The following is a 19,327-nucleotide window of genomic DNA, read 5'->3' as shown; positions in this document are numbered from 1 at the left end:
ATAACCTGGTGTGCTCAGTAGTAGGGAATGCATGAATGCATAAATGCATAAATGCATGAGTGAACAGAAGCCAGTTTGTTTTACTGGGCAATAGACTCCATGAGCGTGCATGAATGCATTGAATGCACTACTATTGTCTGCAAAAGCCTTCATTAAATATTAACCTATTCAAAATTCCTGCTTGCAGTCTGCCGTTTAAAGCAGCTTGCAATAAAGCCTATAAAACAATTAACTTGAAAAGTTTTGGCAAAAGTTTATGTGCATGAGAACTGACTTTATCTAGTGTGTATGCAGCAGGGTGTCCCAACTCCCCACCCCTAAAAACCATCTTATCTGTTGAATATGATCCGTGTTTAGTCAGTACCTGCACAGGTTAGATGGGGCGGATGCGCCAGAGGCAGAGTGGGAGGGACTATGTGACTCCTCCTGCCGTCAGCATGGACTTTAAAAGCTGTGCACCTCCATAGAGTAGGCACTCAGAGGGAATAACCTCTTAGTGAGCTCTCTTACTCTAGCCCTCTCCACCTTCTCATTCTTTCACCAGCAGCAATGAGCGTCAGGCTTCAGAGCACCTCTTTCTCCTCCAAGGGAAGTGGTGGAGGTAGCTATGGAGGTGGAGTTGTCAGGAAGAGCTTCTCCAGCCAGTCCTATTCTGCACCCAGCAGCTCCAGGATAAGCTATGGCGGTAGCTTCCGCCGTGCCGGCTACGGCAGTGGTGGTGGTGGTGGTGGTGGTGGTGGTGGTGGTGGCGGCATCTTAGCTAGCTCAGGCTACAGCCTGGGCAGCAGTGCAGGAGGCTATGGAGGAGGCTATGGAGGAGGCTATGGTCTTGGTGGAGGTGGTGGGGGTGGCTTTGCTGCAGGTGGTGGCTTTGGTGCAGGTGGTGGCTATGGTGCAGGTGGTGGCTATGGTGCAGGTGCTGGTTTTGGTGGAGGAGGAGGAGGACTAGGCGCAGGAGCTGGTTTTGGCCTCGGTGGAGGAGGATTTCTGCCACCCCCAATCACTGCTGTCACAGTCAACCAAAGCCTCCTTACCCCCCTTAACTTGGAGATTGACCCCAACATCCAGATCGTACGCACACAAGAGAAAGAGGAAATCAAGACACTCAACAACCGCTTTGCCAGCTTTATTGATAAGGTGGGTCTTCTGCATTCTCACCACCTTGTGCACATGTCTATGTAACTTATTTATATGTGTAAGATCTTAGAGAACTGTACAGTGGTGCCCATTCCATTGAATACAGTCTTGGAGGAGGCCATTCACACATCTCTGAATGACTGTCAGGGGTTTCAAGTCATTCTTATTGAGTATTTTGCAGGCAGTAGATATGGCAAATCTGGCCTTGCTGTGTTTAAAGAGATGAAATGTTAGAAGCAAACATTTTAAATAGAATTTGATGTCATTTAAAAAGCAGTTTATATAGCAGTTTGTGTAAGTATGAGTAAGTGTGTGTGTGTGGGAGGGGGGTAGTTGTGTGTTTTGGGTGGTGACTAGGCAGAAGCACAGTTTTACAATATAGTTGTGGGTCCTTTTCACCCTTTTCTTTGGTCCTAGCAAGATCCATTTCCATATTTGGATGAAACTTCATTCATAGAAGCCTTAATGTGTTTATTATAATATCCATATTAACCCATGTTTTTTCAGCTTTGAATACCCAAAACCACTGTATTTGTCATAAGTCTGTGCCCTTGGGGCAAGGAGTGTCTCATCATGCCTGTTTAGGCCTGGCAATATTGTTGCCAAAGGGCTCCTAGGGCCCTTGCCAAGAAGCTTGCTCAGGAATGTGTTAAAAGCATACACCAGATAGATAGAACATGGCCTGAGGAAGACAGTGTACTTTTATCTGTATTACTTCTGCCTTAAACATTCTAGCCTATTTGATGGCACACAGTAAGATACAGGGGGCTAGGAATGAGCTAAATTGACCTACAAAAAATCCCCAGAGAAATTACGAGTTATTTTCTAAAGATTTTAATCCAAATATATATGGGTTCACCCTTTCTGTAGGTCCGTTTCCTGGAGCAGCAGAACAAGATGTTGGAGACCAAGTGGAATCTCCTTCAAGACCAGACCACATCACGTTCCAACATTGATGCCATGTTTGAGGCCTACATTTCCAACCTGCGCAGACAGCTGGACGGTCTTGGAAATGAGAGGATTAGGCTGGAGGGAGAGCTGAAGAACATGCAGGGCCTGGTGGAGGACTTCAAAAACAAGTAGGTTATTTAACCTGTAGTTTACTGATGCTGGTGAAAATGCGTATGTCATATTTACAACATTTCATTGGCCAAACTTTTTCACTTGTTTCTTTGCAGGTATGAGGATGAAATCAACAAGCGTGCTGTTGCAGAGAATGAATTTGTTGTCCTAAAGAAGGCAAGAGCCATTATTATTCTATTTGTCCAAATTTATTCAATTGTTGAAACATCATGTTAAACCATACCTGCCTTCCAACAGAGTGTCGATGAAGCCTACATGCAAAAAATTGAGCTTGAAGCTAAAGTTGATGCGCTTCAGGATGAGATCAACTTTCTCAGAGCTGTGTATGAGGCGGTAAGAGAAGGATCCAATTATATTTTCACCGTGATGTGATCAAAAGTCTTTGTGGTGTGTGCATTTGTTTTTATCAATGTTTCACATTTCAGGAGCTGCAAGAACTTCAGGGACAGATCAAGGATACGTCAGTTATTGTTGAGATGGACAACAGTCGCACCCTGGACATGGATGCCATTGTGGGTGAGGTCCGTGCTCAGTATGAGGACATTGCCAATCGCAGTCGTGCTGAAGCTGAGTCATGGTACAAGCAGAAGGTAAGAGCAAGAACTTGGACACTGGGAAAAATAGTATATCATATTCAGAGCAACCTGAGTTTATGTTTTTTTTCATCTCATTTACCAGTTTGAGGAAATGCAGACGTCTGCCATCAGCTATGGCGATGAACTTCGCAACACCAAGTCTGAGCTTGCAGAGCTCAACCGCATGATAACACGAATCCAGAATGAAATTGAGGGAGTCAAGGGACAGGTGAGCTATTGTCTTAGCTTTTCTGATTCAGGTGGCTAATTTAGTTGTACAAAGTCAAAGTTTAAAGTGATGCTCTTGTGAAATTCTACTCTGGTATAATTCATGATTCTCAGAGAGCTGTTTCAATTGTAGATGGTTTCTTCTTTTTTTGCAGCGTGCCAACCTGGAGTCACAGATTGCAGAGGCTGAGGAACGAGGTGAGCTGGCAGTGAACGATGCCAAGCAACGTATCAAGGAACTAGACGACGCCCTGCAGAGAGCTAAGCAAGACATGGCCCGACAAGTGCGCGAATATCAGGAGCTCATGAATGTCAAACTGGCCCTGGACATTGAGATCGCCACCTACAGAAAACTCCTGGAAGGAGAGGAGACTAGGTCAGTAATTTGATAAGAAGATATTATGCCTTAAAATTGTGTGCTTGTTTTGTCTCTAAAGTGCATGGTATGAATCCATCCACAGGATTGCCTCTGGTGGTGGAACTACAACAGTCCATATTCAGGAAAGTTCCAGTGGCGGTGGTATGTATTATATGCAATTTGTTACTATGACATATTGTTACTGTGTTACTATGATTTTAAGAAAGACATATGCTGTACAGTTCATATCCAGAATGCGAAGCCCATTTTTTAAAATTCATGATTTTTATTTTTTTTTTCTCAGGATCTGGATTCGGCGGTGGTTTCGGCAGTGGTTTCGGCTACGGTGGTGGTGGTGGTGGCGGCGGGGGCAGCGGCGGTGGCAGCGGCTATGGGCTGGGTGGTGGCTTGTCCCTGGGTAGTGGCTTGTCCCTGGGTGGGGGCTTGTTGCTGGGTGGTGGTGGTGGTGGTGGTTCTAGCATTGGCTATGGAGGTGGCTCTGGGATCAGTTTGGGTGGAGGCAGTGGTGGATTTTCCGCATCTCGTTCCTCTGTGGTATCTACTAGCCGCCGTTACTAAGCATCCTTTGTCCACCCAGTCCATCCATGACTACCTCCAGATCCACCCTTTACTAAATTGCCTAAAGTAATAAAAAAAGGGAAAAATCCCACTAATTGCCCACAGCCATAACACCGCCATCTGTCGTTCACCACACCCCCATTTATCATGTCCAGCCCATGCTATTAGTATTTATAGAGCATCTACTGACCTGTATCAAATATGTTTACATGTGTCTCACACATAGCATATTATCTCAATGCAACATAAGAACAGTGGATGTTTTATATCTACAGAATTGCATGATGAGGTCAAGTGTATAAAGAATAAAAGAATTAAAGAGAAACAATGTAAGGAGCTTGTGTCTTTTTGATACCTGTCATTCTGTTGCTAAAAGTAAAAACAAATACTTGTCTAAAAAATTTAAGTAAAAAGGTTAGTTAAATTAGTTGACCAAAGTGGCATTCCATTTAACCCTGCCAACAGGTTTCTGCATTTTTAACGTACTCAAGGTGCAAAATGTGCGGTGTAATGCCCTGTACTCTCTCATTCAAACCATGGTTATGTGATTAACTATAAGATTGTATTGGTGGTTTCAATTCACCATTTTTTTCTGACAGCTGTTCTCCAATATTAAAAAAAAAATAAAATAAAAAATAAAAAACTCTGCTGATGCAGTTCAGTTGCTTAGCATTTGTGTTGCAAGGAAAGTGGTAGGAAAAAGACTCCAAACACTTAACCAAGTACCAACAGTCTTGAAATTACACACAAGCACACCATTAGTGCTCTTAAATAGCCTCAGAAGCTACTGACTAAAAATATCAGCTGTAAGAAAAGATCACTTGATGTTCATATTACAACATTTAGAACACAGACCCCAATTGTGTAAGACTGAATTATGGACAATATCACTCAAAAGCGTTATTTTACATGATACGATTGTTTGGCTATGGATGAAAAATAAACCAGAAACTTATTGGGCTAAAAAAGCAACCAGGAAAGGGTTTCTGGTATAGAACCATCAAAACCAACTTATGCTTTATGCCATGAGTTGACTTCAATATAAGTGGCTGGCAAAGAAAAAAAATACATGCATGCACTACATATATCATAACAACCATATGCATTATTATCATATTATTATTATTATTAGTAGTAGTAGTAGTAGTAGTAGTAGTAGTGGTATTAGTATTAGTAGTAGTAATAGTAGTAGTAGTAGCAGTAGTAGTAGTAGTAGTCATGTTGCTACCTAACATTGCTTCCATTATCATGGGACCACATGACACCAAGGGTTTTTTTTGTTTGTTTGTTTGTTTGCTTTTTTTGTCTGCAAAGTGACAGAAAACTGCAGTTATGTATGGCAGGCCTCAAATCATTTAGCCATAAAACAAAATGTGATGTGTATTGGGACCACTTTGTTTTCACAAAAAAACAAAAAAAAAATGGACCACGAAATGAACCACAAATGAGCCATACTCAGACCATCTTTAGAGTCTAGGTACAGTTGGCTTTTAGGCTGTTTAGGCTGGTCTGAGTTCATTTATTGTGTTCATTTATGCACAAACAATGCTGAGATCTGAAACCCCTTATGCTAAAATGAACCAACGTGAAACCACTCCAAGACATGGTTGTTGGGCTGCACAGATGAGCTCACAGACAATTCCGACCTGGAAGATAGCAACCTCTAAAGATCAGCAGAGGATGTGTTTATGGGATGATATGTCTACCTAGGTGTGCTCTCTTTTACTGTGCTGTTGCATATTTAAGATTCAAGTTTTAGTTTATTTCATAGTATATTACCTCCCCAACAGAGTTTTTAGACTGATGGTACTCTTAGTTCATGACCTAGTGAACACGTATCAGCATGTATTTGCAAATATGCAAATATTTATAGAGACTTCAAAGTACTTCTGTACGGTAAGTCGCTCTGGATAAGGGCGTCTGCCAAATGCCATGAATATATTGTAAATTTGCTCACGAACTTTATAATATATAAATTATACAATGTATAATTTACAGTGGCTACTTTTTTGACTGTACGATCCTTTAACAGCTATTCTTGGACTGGATTATAATTGCTAAGAAGTATTAGCCACTTCCAGGTTCACTCTTCGTACAATTACCACAACACTGTTTTATTGTTTAAACGCTTTTAGTTATCAAAGTTCTTGAGTACATTTTCACAATCATTTTCTAGTCTTGAAATTCGACACAGAGAACCCAATTAACACCCAAATGAACCCAAATGAGACAAAATATTATACTTGGTCATTTATTTATTGAGGAAAATGATCCAATATTACTATGTCTGTGAGTGGTAGAGACAGTAATCCAAGCTCCGGACCAAACTCTGGAACTGTGAGAAAGCAATGGTAACAGCTATGCCATCTTTCCGTCCTGTGCAGGAACATATTCATAGCATTTTTCTTGTATACATGGTTATTTAGTTATATTTGGAGTGTGATACGTGATCACTTTTACAAAAAAAAAAAAACAATTATCATACTCTAAAAAGAAATAGCCCGTTATACTGATAAAATAACATCATGTTCGTGTTTTTCTTGTTAAATCATTTTGAAAAATGAACCTACTTATTTTTTAAAGTGTTCTTATTAACATTTGAAACATACTGTGCACATTTTCTGAACTTTCAAAAGCATGAAGTTATACTAGGTAGAAATCCATTTACATTCATATGTTTATATAGAAAAACGCACTTTCTCTAAGTTCTTTATCCTGATCAGGGTCATGGTGGATCTGGACACAAGGTGGGAATACACCATGGATGGAACATCAGTCAATTGCAGGGCACCATGCATGCGACCACTCATTCATATCTAGAGGCAATTTATCTTCCTATAAAGACAGTCAGTCCACCTACTTGCATGTTTTTAGGTGGTGGGAGGAAACCCCAGCAGACACTGGGGAGAACATGCACAGAAACTCCACACAGATATTTGCACAAGCTCATTATCGAACCCAGGACCCTGGAGCTGTGAGGCCATAATGTTACTCACTGAGCTGTGGCGTATATATAGAAATAAAAATGATAAATATATCAATGTACATAGAAACATAAATGTACATATTAAAGGAGAAGTTACTCAACCAAGAAACTGAATCTGGGGAGAAGATGTCAACAAGACAACTAGATGGTTTTTAAAAAGAAGGTGAAGGTGCATTATGGAGGAGTTTTAAATTGCAAGTCCATCAGATGGACCATTGTAACCTTGGGGAATTGAAGACGACTGGTCAAGAGAAACGGGCAAAATTTAAAAATGACTTGTTACCTAATTACTTATTACCATAGACATCTCGAAGGTGTAATTGCCATGAGCAACTGTGCAACAAAGTACTAATGTAGGTCATTTGTGATGTCTGAATGCTTTTTTCCCTATCAACTTCCTTTCTTTGTTTATGTTTATGAGTACATACATTTTGTTCATATTTATAAGTACAACGTCAACCGACATTATGTTTGTAAATATTGAAGTGGAAATATGAACATTACATAAATAACAAAAATAGTGTTTTAACACTTATTTCAGCTCACTGTATATACAATTATTATTATTATTATTATTATTATTATTATTATTATTATTATTATTGTTGTTACAGTTTTGTATTCTTCTGTTGTAATGTACAAAAATACATTATTTGCACCGGATAGATCAAAGACCATAGAATAACAAAAAAATTACAATAATAAACAGACTATTGAGCAAACAATTGTTTACTACTTTATAAATTTATGCATTAATATCAGCATTTGTTAATGTTATAATAAGGAGTGTGTTTTGAGATGTGTTTGCAGCGTGTTGATTGCTGTAGTGCATAAAACAAGCTGTTAAGCCAAACTGTGTGTTTCTGTGTGAGGCTTTTATGAAAACATCTGAAATAGTGCTACAAAAAAATGCATGTTAGCAGTTATATATATATATAAAAACAATTTGGATACAGTTATTCATTTGTCAAATAAATAACGGTAACTACAAATTTAAGAGCAAAACATAATAACAAATGTAATGCCTGTCAGCTATATTATAAATATCTACTTTGAATAAAACAGTTGTTTGGCAAACAGATCAACATCAGCCAAGTGCCATTCAAAGGAGTTCCCAAGGGACCCTACAACCTTAAAGAGCTGCTAGAGGCAATGGTTTAATGCCTAAAGAAACGTTGTGCTGAAAAACAATCATCTGTTTGTCTCTTTTTGGAAATAAAACTCTCAATAATGAAAATTTTTTATAGAAAATTTACAAGGCTGGTTTTGCTGGAGCATATTTTTTTTCAATCATGGCACTGAAATATACTTGGGAATTTTGCTTATAATCAAAGGGATGTTTAATTTTAGCAATGCAACAATGCATCATGCCAGGCTTGTCTGAGTTTTTCTAACAGTGACAGTAAATGTATAGGACATCACAAAGGACCAACCTGATTATCTGCTATTCTCTTCCCACAACAAACTGCTGCCCCTTACTGGACCACAGACTATTTATTTGCTAGTGCGAAAGCACTGAAATGGAAACATATTTACAATATTTGTGTAATGCAAAATATGTCATTTAATAGGTGCTGTCTCATGTGTGTGTGTGTGTGTTGGGGGGGGGGGGGTCTTGGGTCATTCCCCCATCCCCCAACCCAGTGCAAAAACAACCCAAACAATAGTCCATAGACAGTTAAAATAATCAGCTATAATTCCCATTTCTATATCAACACCTATTGTGTTTAAACCCTATCATTGCGAGAGTGCCCAATCTGAGTACAGTGTTAGTGAGTGTGCTTATTAAAAGACAGTGGGAGGTGTTGTTTAATTGTTTGTTTTTATTGTATAAATTTTTTAGAACCCAGTATTTAACCCATGTCAGCACCCTTGCCTCATTTACAATGTTCTGTTCTGTATAAAATCCTCCCCAAATTGTTAGAGGGTGTCAAAGATGGCTTTAATAAATTGTACAGCTGCAATGTTGACCAGTTTATGTGTCACAAAATGTGTCTAATAAAATGGCTGAAAAAGTGTGCATAACAACAGATGTTTCTACATCAGTAAATTTATACATACAGAGTGCGCATGTATGGCAAAAAATGTCCACCAACTGAATATTCATAGCTTCTTTAGAGTACAAAAACATATTTTCCTTTCACTGAATATGCAGTGATTCATTTTTTTCTGAAATGTAACTACAAATATTTGGAAAACAACTGAGTAAAAAGTGGTATTCATGGATCACAATTTTACAGTGTATACTGAGATGAAAACAGAAGAACTATAACCTTCCAAGATTGCTACTTAAATACACTCACTTTCCCTCACTGCTGGTGTGTTGGATAACAGTCATGTAGCTTAATCGTTAGTAACTTTTTATTTCAACATATTCCCAGGTCTGATGAGGTATTATATTGCGGTCTGTCTAGGATTGTCAGGGTCAAAGGTCATTATCTCCATGTGTATAAGACCTGTAAGAAAGAAAACACACCAAAATTAGTCTAGTATATACCAGATTATTTTTTTAAATAATTATTTTAGGTATTACTAAGTGTTAGATTTGGGTGATAATATATGGAGGAAAATATGTGATTGTTGCAGTCTATGCATGCATGTGTGTGTGTTTGTTCTCACTCTTCCACTCGCTAACAGCCAGCTCCAGGCTCTCAAACGAGTCGTCATAAGAGGGAGACTCCGGTTCGTTTTCTGGGTCGTGAAAGTCCGAGAGGTAGGGGTGAGTCAGTCCGTCTTTAGCTGTCAGTCTGACTTCTGGGTCCAACATCAGAGTCTTCTCAAGCAGATTCACAGCTTGACACACAAAACACTTTACATTATGGCTATGGGCATTCCAATGAAACTCATTTTATACACACACCATTCAGATGAAGAAGCATTATTGTATACGGTAACGCTTTCCATTAAGATTCCCATAACTGACATGTTATACCAATTAACCTGAACAAAGCATGAACTTCAGCATCAATACACCATGTGCAATATTAAATACTTGTATTAATTCAATAATATGGCAAGTAATCAACTGCAATAATCAATATTAGTACCATCAATGAGTAAAATTTATCCCACAATCGCACTGTAATTTTGTTAACATTTAAACAAACATCAGTTACATACATGTGTTGAATTGCTTTGTTAACTTGACTCATGGTTATTTAATGTTGAATTTATAGTTTGTCCATGTTAACTACTGCAGAAAATAATGTTAGCAAAAAGACCCTTACTTTCCTCACATAATTGTACCACCAGAAGTTTCTTTATCATTCAGTAAGCTAAATCCTCAGTTCCCAAATGGAGCCTACACCCAGTCCCAAGACTCGTGCAAGATTTCTACTTCATTTGATTGTGCACCATCTAGTGTACAAGGACTGAAGTGATAATGTCAGCAATGACCAAATAAATAACATTCCCTCACATTACTCTTGGTTTCATTCAAAATGTGTCCTTCATCAACACAGTTATACAGTTATGTGTAATGTTAAGCTATGTAAAACTAATTAGTGCAGAGGCAGAGACAGACCTTTGGAATCCATGGATGGGAAGACATCTCTGAGAACTTTCTTTTTCTGGACTGGCAGAGACTGTACATATGACCTTGCCTGCAAGCAGATGGCAAAGTAGACAAGTACAGTATAGCTATAACATCATGAAATCAAACTTTAAAATAAAATTAGCCTCAAAAATACATTACTAGTAACTGAATTAAGCATAATGGATTCCTACATCTTTGCTCTGCATTTTCTGCACCAGTGATGAGTGTGGTGTTCCCGTCAGACGGAGGATCATGTTCAGCTGGTCCATACCTAGGTAATAGGATTAAGGAACCTGTACACATGGTTTAAAATGGGGGCGATTTAGGGGAATAGTGCTTTGCAACCTTTGGCCTATGTGAATGGCAAGCCAGTACTATAATCTGATGGAAATATAAATAATTGCATAATGGAGATAACAATGTAATACAGTTTTACACTGCTTTCTAAAGAAATGCTTTCATTTCATTTAAGTATAATTCAGTATAATTGATTGTTTTGGTAGTTTATAGGCTTTATAATATTGTGTAGTTGTGTAGATTGTCCAGAAAACAATCCAAAGAAATTTTGAAATAAGCTCTTAGGACAGAAACAGATCAATCAGAGTTATTATGATATAAACTTATTTTAACTTGTTCTAACTTATTTTGATTATATCAATGTTCAGACACTGGAAAAACCTTTCACATGGTCAAGACCACTATAGTTCTGAAAACAACAGACTTTCCTGCATTGAAATATGCTTTTTTTTTTTTTTTTTTTCCTTTACAAAAAGTAAAGTTCTAACATATTCAATTGTGATTACCCTCAAAAGTGAACAGGGTAAAAATCACATTTAAATATTTCCTTTTCACTGCAATCCCAATGAATGATGCCCCACCTACATTTCCAGCATGTTTGACTTATGGAGAACCATTACTGAGAAATTAATATTACAATTTTACACTGGAAAATTAGTTGTCACTTTGATTCACATTCATCATTCACATTAGCCTCTGTCTCATCACCTGAGGAAATCTCATTCACAGCATTTAAACATAAGAATCATCTTCATCCCTTCAGTTGACCGATCTCTGCTCATGCTATATTCAGTGGGAAATCACTGATTAATTCAGTCGGTTCTTTTCTGTTGGCTAAAATGCTTGTTATTAATTTATTTTTACTGGGTCATTAAAAATTTTTTTTTTTACTTTGATGATGTGACGGCGCAGAATGCAAGAGCATTCTCCTTAAGTAGTAAAAATTGATTAATAAAAAAACATTCACATTGTTTTGGTAAAATGTCTTTTGAAAGTACAAGTGTACAGGGTGTTTGAACAGTCAGGAACCAATGAGAGTAAAACTACATACTAGGGATGGGCACAAGTACTCGAATACTCAGAAGAGACATCAATGATCGATCATTAAAATGATCGTGCAGTTTCTTTTCTCCATTTTAATGGAGCTTGCACAATTTATGATGCTTGTATTTATTATGCTGTTTTTTGTACTTATTTGTAATAAACAACATTATAACAGCCTGTAACATTGAACAAGTGAGACACAGAAACAACAAGATGCGTTGCAGAAGCAAAAGACGTCTGTGTTACATAGTATATGAAGAGAAATTACTTCAAGTACAGGAGTAGACAAAATGACCAAAATGCCCATTTTAATGGAGAAAAAACTGCTCCAATACAACCTAGACGTTCAACATGGAGAAGCACACACACCAGATGAAGCACTACTGTATGGAACAGGACATAGGTTCTTTTGGTGTGACTCTCACCTTTTAAAAGCGTTTATGGCTGGTAATTTTAAGTAACTATTTTCAACTTAAAGAAAAATGTGCTGGTTATGGCAACTCTGCGGTACAACACTGATCAAACCATCCGCTTTTGCTTTTACACATTTCTGTCAGCCATGCAAACAGCAGTGCGTGCATACTACTGTAATTATGGTAACTGGAGGGAAAGCAGAGACAATCAGCAATAATTTATTGATTTTGGTCAGGGGGTCTTCACGTTAAGTCAATTTATGGTGCTTGTATTTATTATGCTGTTTTTTTGTACTTTTTTGTAACAAACAATATAACAGCCTATAATATTGAACAAGTGAGACACTGAAACAGCAAAATGCATTGCAGAAGCAAAAGATGTCTGTGTTACATAGTATATGAACATAGACAACAATGTAGTTCTTCTAAGTACTCGATGAATACTCGAGTAATTGCTTGAGTGAACAAAATGACCAAAATGCCCATCCGTACTACATATACCTCATTTTGTTTTTATCATTTACAGCAACATATGCTCTACATGTTTACTATTATGCTCTATAGATTTTTTCAGCTTCTGTATCATGTTTTTGCTGATTGTGCTCAGGGTATTCAGATCAATATATTTGCTCACCATTGCTTCCAGACTTTAATACTCAAGAGAAAAACTCGGTTTTGGTTACAAGCAATTTTTCAACATTTTGACTGTTTTCCAGAGTTCAGCCTTAGCAATATCCAGTGTGTATTTACAGCCCACCACACACGAAAGAATTAGGGCTGCCTTTTTTAACCTTTTTAAACACCTGCACAGTAAATATAATCATCCAAATAATTTGGTATGCAGGACAAATACAGAAAAAGTCATTCACCCGAGATGTGAATGTAATGGTAAAGAAAGGATACTGTCATTTCCTGGGAAAAGCACCTCACCGGTGATCATCTCAGCCAGGATGCAACCAGCAGACCATATGTCAACTGCACATGGAACAGAATTCAGATCACTTGGGACACTGATAACAGTTAACCATACAGACTTCAGCCTGCTAACTTGTATTATTTTACTACATTAGGCAACATTTTGAAAGAGATAGTTATGGTATCTTATCCAAGATAACAATATTGTTAAAACGCTCACATTTAGACCAGAGTAAAGCAGAAACTGGTCAGACCTCCAATCTTATATTATTTATATATTTTGAGGGGTCATATAACAACTAAAAGGACCAAAGGTCACCTGTCTGAGTATAATGCATCCAGTTGAAAATGACTTCAGGGGCTCTGTACCACCGTGTCACAACATAGCCAGTCATCTCCATCTCTGCATGTCTCGCCAATCCAAAGTCCAATATCTGTGCTTGTGTGTATGGATAAGTGTTCAGGAGAGAAAGAGAGATAAATCATTAGCTCAAGAGACATTTATTCAGCCACAAAATCATCCTGCAATGCAACTGTGTACAATATGTCAGTTACCTTTAACTCACAGTTTTCATCAACAGCAAGGTTGTTTGGCTTCAGATCCTAGTGAAGAAGTATCATAAATGTTGAAACTCAAAATGTTGTGTGTCACACTGAACTGAATTGAACTAAAAGTAAGATTCCCTTAACTAATATTATTTTCTGCAGTACTTAACGTGGACAAACCATAAGCTTCAGCATTAATAAACGATAAATAAGAATAAGTAAGATATATGACACAACAGGGCATGATGTTAGGAAAATATCCAAAGATTAGTTATGTGGCATTGATGTAAACCTCTGATTTGTCTGATCCATAAGATTAGAGAATTCAACAGTGCTGTGGCATAAATCCAATTTAATATCACTACAGTCTCTATCCTATAAGAGTAGTACTTATATAAACTTTAAAATGGATGAATTCAAGAAAATTTCATATTTCCAATCATTGTAATCACTGGTGGCAGGATGTACAGAATGTGAGGAGTGTTGTTCATACCCGATGAATGATCCCAGCGGAATGTATGTACTAAAGAGAAAGATTTCAGTTACTATTAGCTTGCAGTTAGTTTAAAAGCAGAGAAAGATCGCAAACACTTTGCTGGTTTCTTTGCTATAGTGAACAGTGGAATATAAAAAAGACAAAAAGAAGATAAGAGCCAAGACCTTTAGCCCTCTGAGTAACTGGTAGAACAAATAGACAATGACTTTTTCAGTGAGCCTCCTCCTCTTCATTATGTGGCCAAGATCCTGAGCCACAAATGGCATTACCAAATAGCTGTTAAGCACAAACACACACATTTATATATACATTCGTACATTCATACATACATACAGGCACACTGGCTGGCCAAAATAAGGTTGTTCTTTCGATTTAAATAAGCAAATACTTAAGAACCTATGATAGGATCATTATTGCATTGATCAAAATGTTTCAGCTGGCAACAATTGTTTTAACCCTAACTGATGCAGTGTGTAGCTTTTCATTCCTTAAACAAGCATGTCGGAAGACGTATTCCATGGCTGAGGAAAACATGTTACTTTGTTTCAGAAGGCGCAAATTATTGACCTGCATCAAACCCGGATGTATAGTTGTGAAATGTGATCGGAAAAATGAACGTTGAAAATCTTGAATGATCATGATCAGAGATAAAATGCTTGGTGAAGTCATATCGTAAAAAATCGACAGTAGAATGGTTATGTTTAATAGTAAAAATAAGAGCATTTCCACATGCACAATGTGACAAGAACATACGGGTTTGGGACTAAACAGCTGTGTGGCCTAATCAGTGTGAGACTAATCAGATAAAAACGACTTCAGTTTGCTAAGGAGCATAAAGAGTGCACTGTGTAGAAATGGAAAAAAGTTTGTGGTCTAATGAGTCCAGATTTATCGTATTCCAAAGCGTGCATCAGGGTAAGAAGGGAAGCAAATGAAGCGATGCACCCATCATGCATTGCGCCTACTGTACAAGCCTCTGGAGGAAGTGTTATGATCTGGGGTTGCTTCAGTTGGTCAGGTCTAGGTTCAGCAACATTATTGACAATAAAATGAAGTCAACCGAATACCTGAATGTACTGAATGATCAGGTTATCCTGTCATTTCTTCCCTGATGGCACAGACATATTCCAGGACGACCGTGAAAAGATTCATCAGACTCAGGTTGTGAAAGAGTGGTTCAGGGAGAATGAGGAATCATTTTCACACATGAATTGGCCACCACAGAGTTCTAACCTTAACCCCATTGAAAGTCTTTAGGATGTGCTGGAGAAGACTTTACAGAGTGGTTTGACTCTCCCGTCCTTAATACAAGATCTCAGCTAAAAAATAATGCAGCTCTGGATGGAAATAAATATTGTCACATTGTACAAGGTTATCGAAACAATGTCACAATGAATGCGCACAGTAATCAAAGCAAAAGGTGGTGCAATGAAATTTTAGAGTGTGCGCCTTTTTTTTGGCCAGGCAGTATGTATATATACAGACGTTTACCTTCACTGTTATAATAACCTCCAATTGTCTGGGAAGGCAATTGTATAAAAGTTGTTAAAAAAAAAAAAAAAAAGAAAGAAACTACAGCAAAATACACATTATAGGAAAAAGTTTGTGGACACATGACCTTCACATCCTTAAGTGCTTTTCGATCCAATTCCTGCTTCCACTAGATTTTGGAACATGGTTGTGGGGAATTGCCCATTCAGCCACAAGCGGTCGGGCACTGAAGTCTGGCAAGGAGGACTGGTACACAGTCAGCATTTCAGTTCATCCCAAAGCCAAAGGTGCAAACCATGCCTTGATGGAGCTCACATATGGGTGTGATGGTCAGGTGTCCGCATACCTTTGGCCATAATAATAATAATAATAATAATAATAAGAAGAAGAAGAAGAAGAAGAAGAAGAAGAAAGCGACAAAATGACAATAATAAAGAATAACACAGATATTTAAGCCTGCACAAATACATATTCCCCCCCCCCACCCCCTGCCCCCCAACACATGCCACAAACACACACTTCTCAGCTATTTAACTTGTCATGACAAGCAGAGAATTTCTGCTCAGGTATGAGTTCTGCTTATCTTGTTACTTACAAAGTCTGGAATTTGTCCAGTGAGGAGTCAGGAGTGAAAACATCCAGAAGGCAGATCACCTTTTTGAACAATCAATAATACATACATGAGTAAAGTTGAGTGTGCTACCATATTTAACCCCTTAATCCCAGTTGATCATTCAGATTATTCAGTAACTACAATGAAAGTAATAGAAAAGGTGTGCAGTTACAAATAATCAATCATTTAGGTCTGATCCTACTAATGGGTTCTGCAAGTTAAAGGGATTAATGATGCAAACTGCTTTAGAAAATCTGACCTAATGACTGCAATCTGTATGTAAAAAGTAATCCATTTACATTCTTATGTAAACATTTTTATGTAAAAAAAAAAAAAAACCTCAAGATTTTTCAAGTCACTCTATGTCACAGGCTTTTGTAAAATTGCTCCCATAGTCATTATCAGTGTGACCGATAATAATGATGGAGTGTGTGTAAAATTCCGGTTTGGCAATCACAGCCAGATAAAGACAAACTGTACACTGTGTATGTGTGTTATCCATGAAACTAATCCCATACACTGCAGAACACAAAGAAACTTGGGGCAATTGGACGATTTACCAAACTCCAAACAGGTTTTTTGAGGCGGAAATATTTCAGCGTTTCGTCAAACTCTGGCTTGCAATGATGGTAATCTATAACTATAACTATACATAGTCTAAACACACAGAGTATAGCTAATTGATTTACAAATAAGTTTTGTTTAGACATTTCTGATCATAATAAAGCAAGCTTGAGTCACTAGGAACAAACCCCTCGATAATTAACACTATGCTTATATTTCATGTCAATGCCACTTCACAAATTAACTTATTCATTTTGAGTAATAACATGGTTACTACAATACTAACAAGCTTTGTCATGGGTTCAGTAAGAGTATCTAACTCACATTGTCATGTTGGATGTGGCGTAACAGTCGAAGTTCTCTGTAGGCCCGCTTCGCATGGATCAGAGACTGGAACGGTCGATATAGCTTTTTAATGGCCACCTTCTCCTTTGTTTTCTGGTCAATAGCGGAGCTAGATACACATACAATATGAAGACCGTGAGTGGTTGGAATAGTTATTTTACTGCCATTGAAATGATCTGAGTAAGGGATGTCCAGGAGAAGGAGAGGGAGAGACAGTTAGTGTGTAAGTGCAGGAGGCAGCTTTCTTTTTTTTTTCACGAGCCAAGGTGATTGCCCTGCTGGAGAAAATAAACCCAATAGAAACCCTCATACAACATGTAACAGTTTTAATGGTTATATTGGGAATTGTATTGGTTTAATGGAAACTGTAATGATCCCTGTGGGTCTCTACTGGTAATTTGTTGACTTCCAATGTTATGTCTAATGGATAACATTAAGAACCAATATTGGTTATGTTAATGGTTTTAATAGTTAGCTGGTTGTTTGTAAGGGTATTTGTAGTTGAAACCATTAGAATTTCTATGATGGTTTCTATTGTGTTTCTGTATAACACAGGTTTCTGTTCCCATTTATGTTACAAGATGAAGCTAGTTTGCTGATTATAAATAAATAAATAAATCTATCTTACTGCTACACAGTAAGGGGAACAGGGTATGCCCTGCTGTTGCACCTGAAACCTCAGTTTTACATTTATAACATCTTAAGGGGGATGTAAAATTACATCAAATGTGTTTATCGGAGAAACATTTTTTTTTTTAGAGAAACCAATGATGTTCAACATACGACAGGAACATTGCTTGGTGACATTATCGAAGCCCGTGTGGCTACTTGCTGAAACTTGTTGCTCCTCTGGAATGCGACACAACATACAAGCCTGTTTATATTCTACATAATGGAACCTTAAAAAGACTCAAGTCTGACGGGTTTACCTTTTCACGACAAAAAGAAAGAAAGAAAGAAAGAAAGAAAGAAAGAAAGAAAGAAAGAAAGAAAGAAAGAAAGAAAGAAAAACACTTAGGCTAAGGAAAAACATAGCCTAAGGCTATAGTATTGTGCATAGCATGCACAGCCAACATTTTTGCTGTCACAGTTTGCTATAAGCTTATAATTATATCATGTACAACAGTGTAAAATAAGTGTAAAGTATGCACACAGGTTGTATACCTGAACTGTCAATATTGTTAGTTAAAATATTCCCCTTACCATACTGTCCCATATGCCCCAGAGCCTACAGGATTTAATGCTGTGTATCGGTCCGGAATTTCCCATGAGGTTTTTTGAACCTCCAATCTGTGGAAGCCCGCTCTCAAGGGGGAAGCCATGAAATAAATCAAATGAATAACAATAACAACAACTCAATGTGATCCCAGTAAGTCCACGAGCTCAGCGGTGTTTGACTGAGCTATGTTTCTGAGGCCCTTCAGCTCCCAGGTGGAGAAACGCCCACCTCAGAACTCACCTTAGCATGGTCACATGGTTTGTTTTACAATCTCAAACCACTCCCTGTTTCCTATACAGGTGTCCTACATGACTTATGTCAATACTGGGAGTTTGTTCCACTAAAGGCCACGTAAAACGGTAAATCATAGCTGTCCTGTTAATCAGTGATCACTAAGCCAGTTTCGGTCCTGATTATCCAGAGGGTGGAACTGGATTAAGAATTAATAGAAGGGTAGATCCCAGGATCTTCTACTCTTCAGGAGCGGGATGATCACTAATCTAAATCAATTAATAGCCCATAATCAGTAGTAATATACCAAATGGCATAAATGTAAGTGTAATTTGCTAAATGCTGGAATCAATTGTCACATACCTGCCTGTGATTGAGAAAAATTCCTATAAGCCAGTGGTTTTCAACCGGGGGGGGCGAGGAGAGATCGGAAGTGGGGCGCAAATTGTTTTCAAGAAAAAAAAAACACAGACAGGGCATCATTTGTGTACTTGGTGTATTTTACTGCTTTTCAAATAGAATGTGCATAAATGAAAAACCCCACATTCCCTCTCCCTCTGTATTTTCTTTTTGCTGCTGAGAGGCGGAGCTTAGCCTAACTTTTATCTAGCTGTCCGTGCAGACCAGTGTTGCCAACTTAGCGACTTTTCGACCCCTTTAAAGACTTTTTTA

The 19,327-nt window shown here is 38.0% G+C and overlaps 2 protein-coding genes across 2 annotated transcripts; one reads left to right on the top strand and one right to left on the bottom strand.

Annotated features, from left to right (window-relative positions):
• The first annotated feature begins 464 nt into the window (after positions 1-464).
• Positions 465-4,288, top strand: krt5 (keratin 5). The gene is made up of 9 exons (XM_017487443.3): positions 465-1,137; positions 2,008-2,216; positions 2,316-2,376; positions 2,458-2,553; positions 2,646-2,810; positions 2,899-3,024; positions 3,179-3,399; positions 3,485-3,543; positions 3,686-4,288. The coding sequence occupies exons 1-9, from the start codon at positions 550-552 to the stop codon at positions 3,958-3,960; spliced, it is 1,800 nt and encodes a 599-aa protein (XP_017342932.2). The 5' UTR covers positions 465-549; the 3' UTR covers positions 3,961-4,288.
• Positions 4,289-7,963: 3,675 nt separating this feature from the next.
• zgc:171775 (STKc_p38 domain-containing protein) lies at positions 7,964-18,645 on the bottom strand. The gene is made up of 12 exons (XM_017487444.3): positions 18,409-18,645; positions 17,185-17,314; positions 16,279-16,337; positions 14,357-14,468; positions 14,190-14,219; positions 13,706-13,753; positions 13,470-13,584; positions 13,139-13,210; positions 10,673-10,752; positions 10,470-10,548; positions 9,566-9,739; positions 7,964-9,402 (listed from the first exon to the last, which is right to left on the bottom strand). Exons 1-12 carry the CDS (start codon positions 18,525-18,527, stop codon positions 9,341-9,343), a joined length of 1,080 nt encoding a protein of 359 aa, XP_017342933.1. The 5' UTR covers positions 18,528-18,645; the 3' UTR covers positions 7,964-9,340.
• Between the last annotated feature and the right edge of the window lie 682 nt (positions 18,646-19,327).

The sequence above is a fragment of the Ictalurus punctatus genome, chromosome 15 (genome assembly GCF_001660625.3).
Source record: "Ictalurus punctatus breed USDA103 chromosome 15, Coco_2.0, whole genome shotgun sequence".
In the NCBI taxonomy this organism is placed as follows: domain Eukaryota; kingdom Metazoa; phylum Chordata; class Actinopteri; order Siluriformes; family Ictaluridae; genus Ictalurus; species Ictalurus punctatus.
Note: the sequence above shows the minus strand (reverse complement) of the source record. Positions and strands in the feature narration are given on the sequence as shown.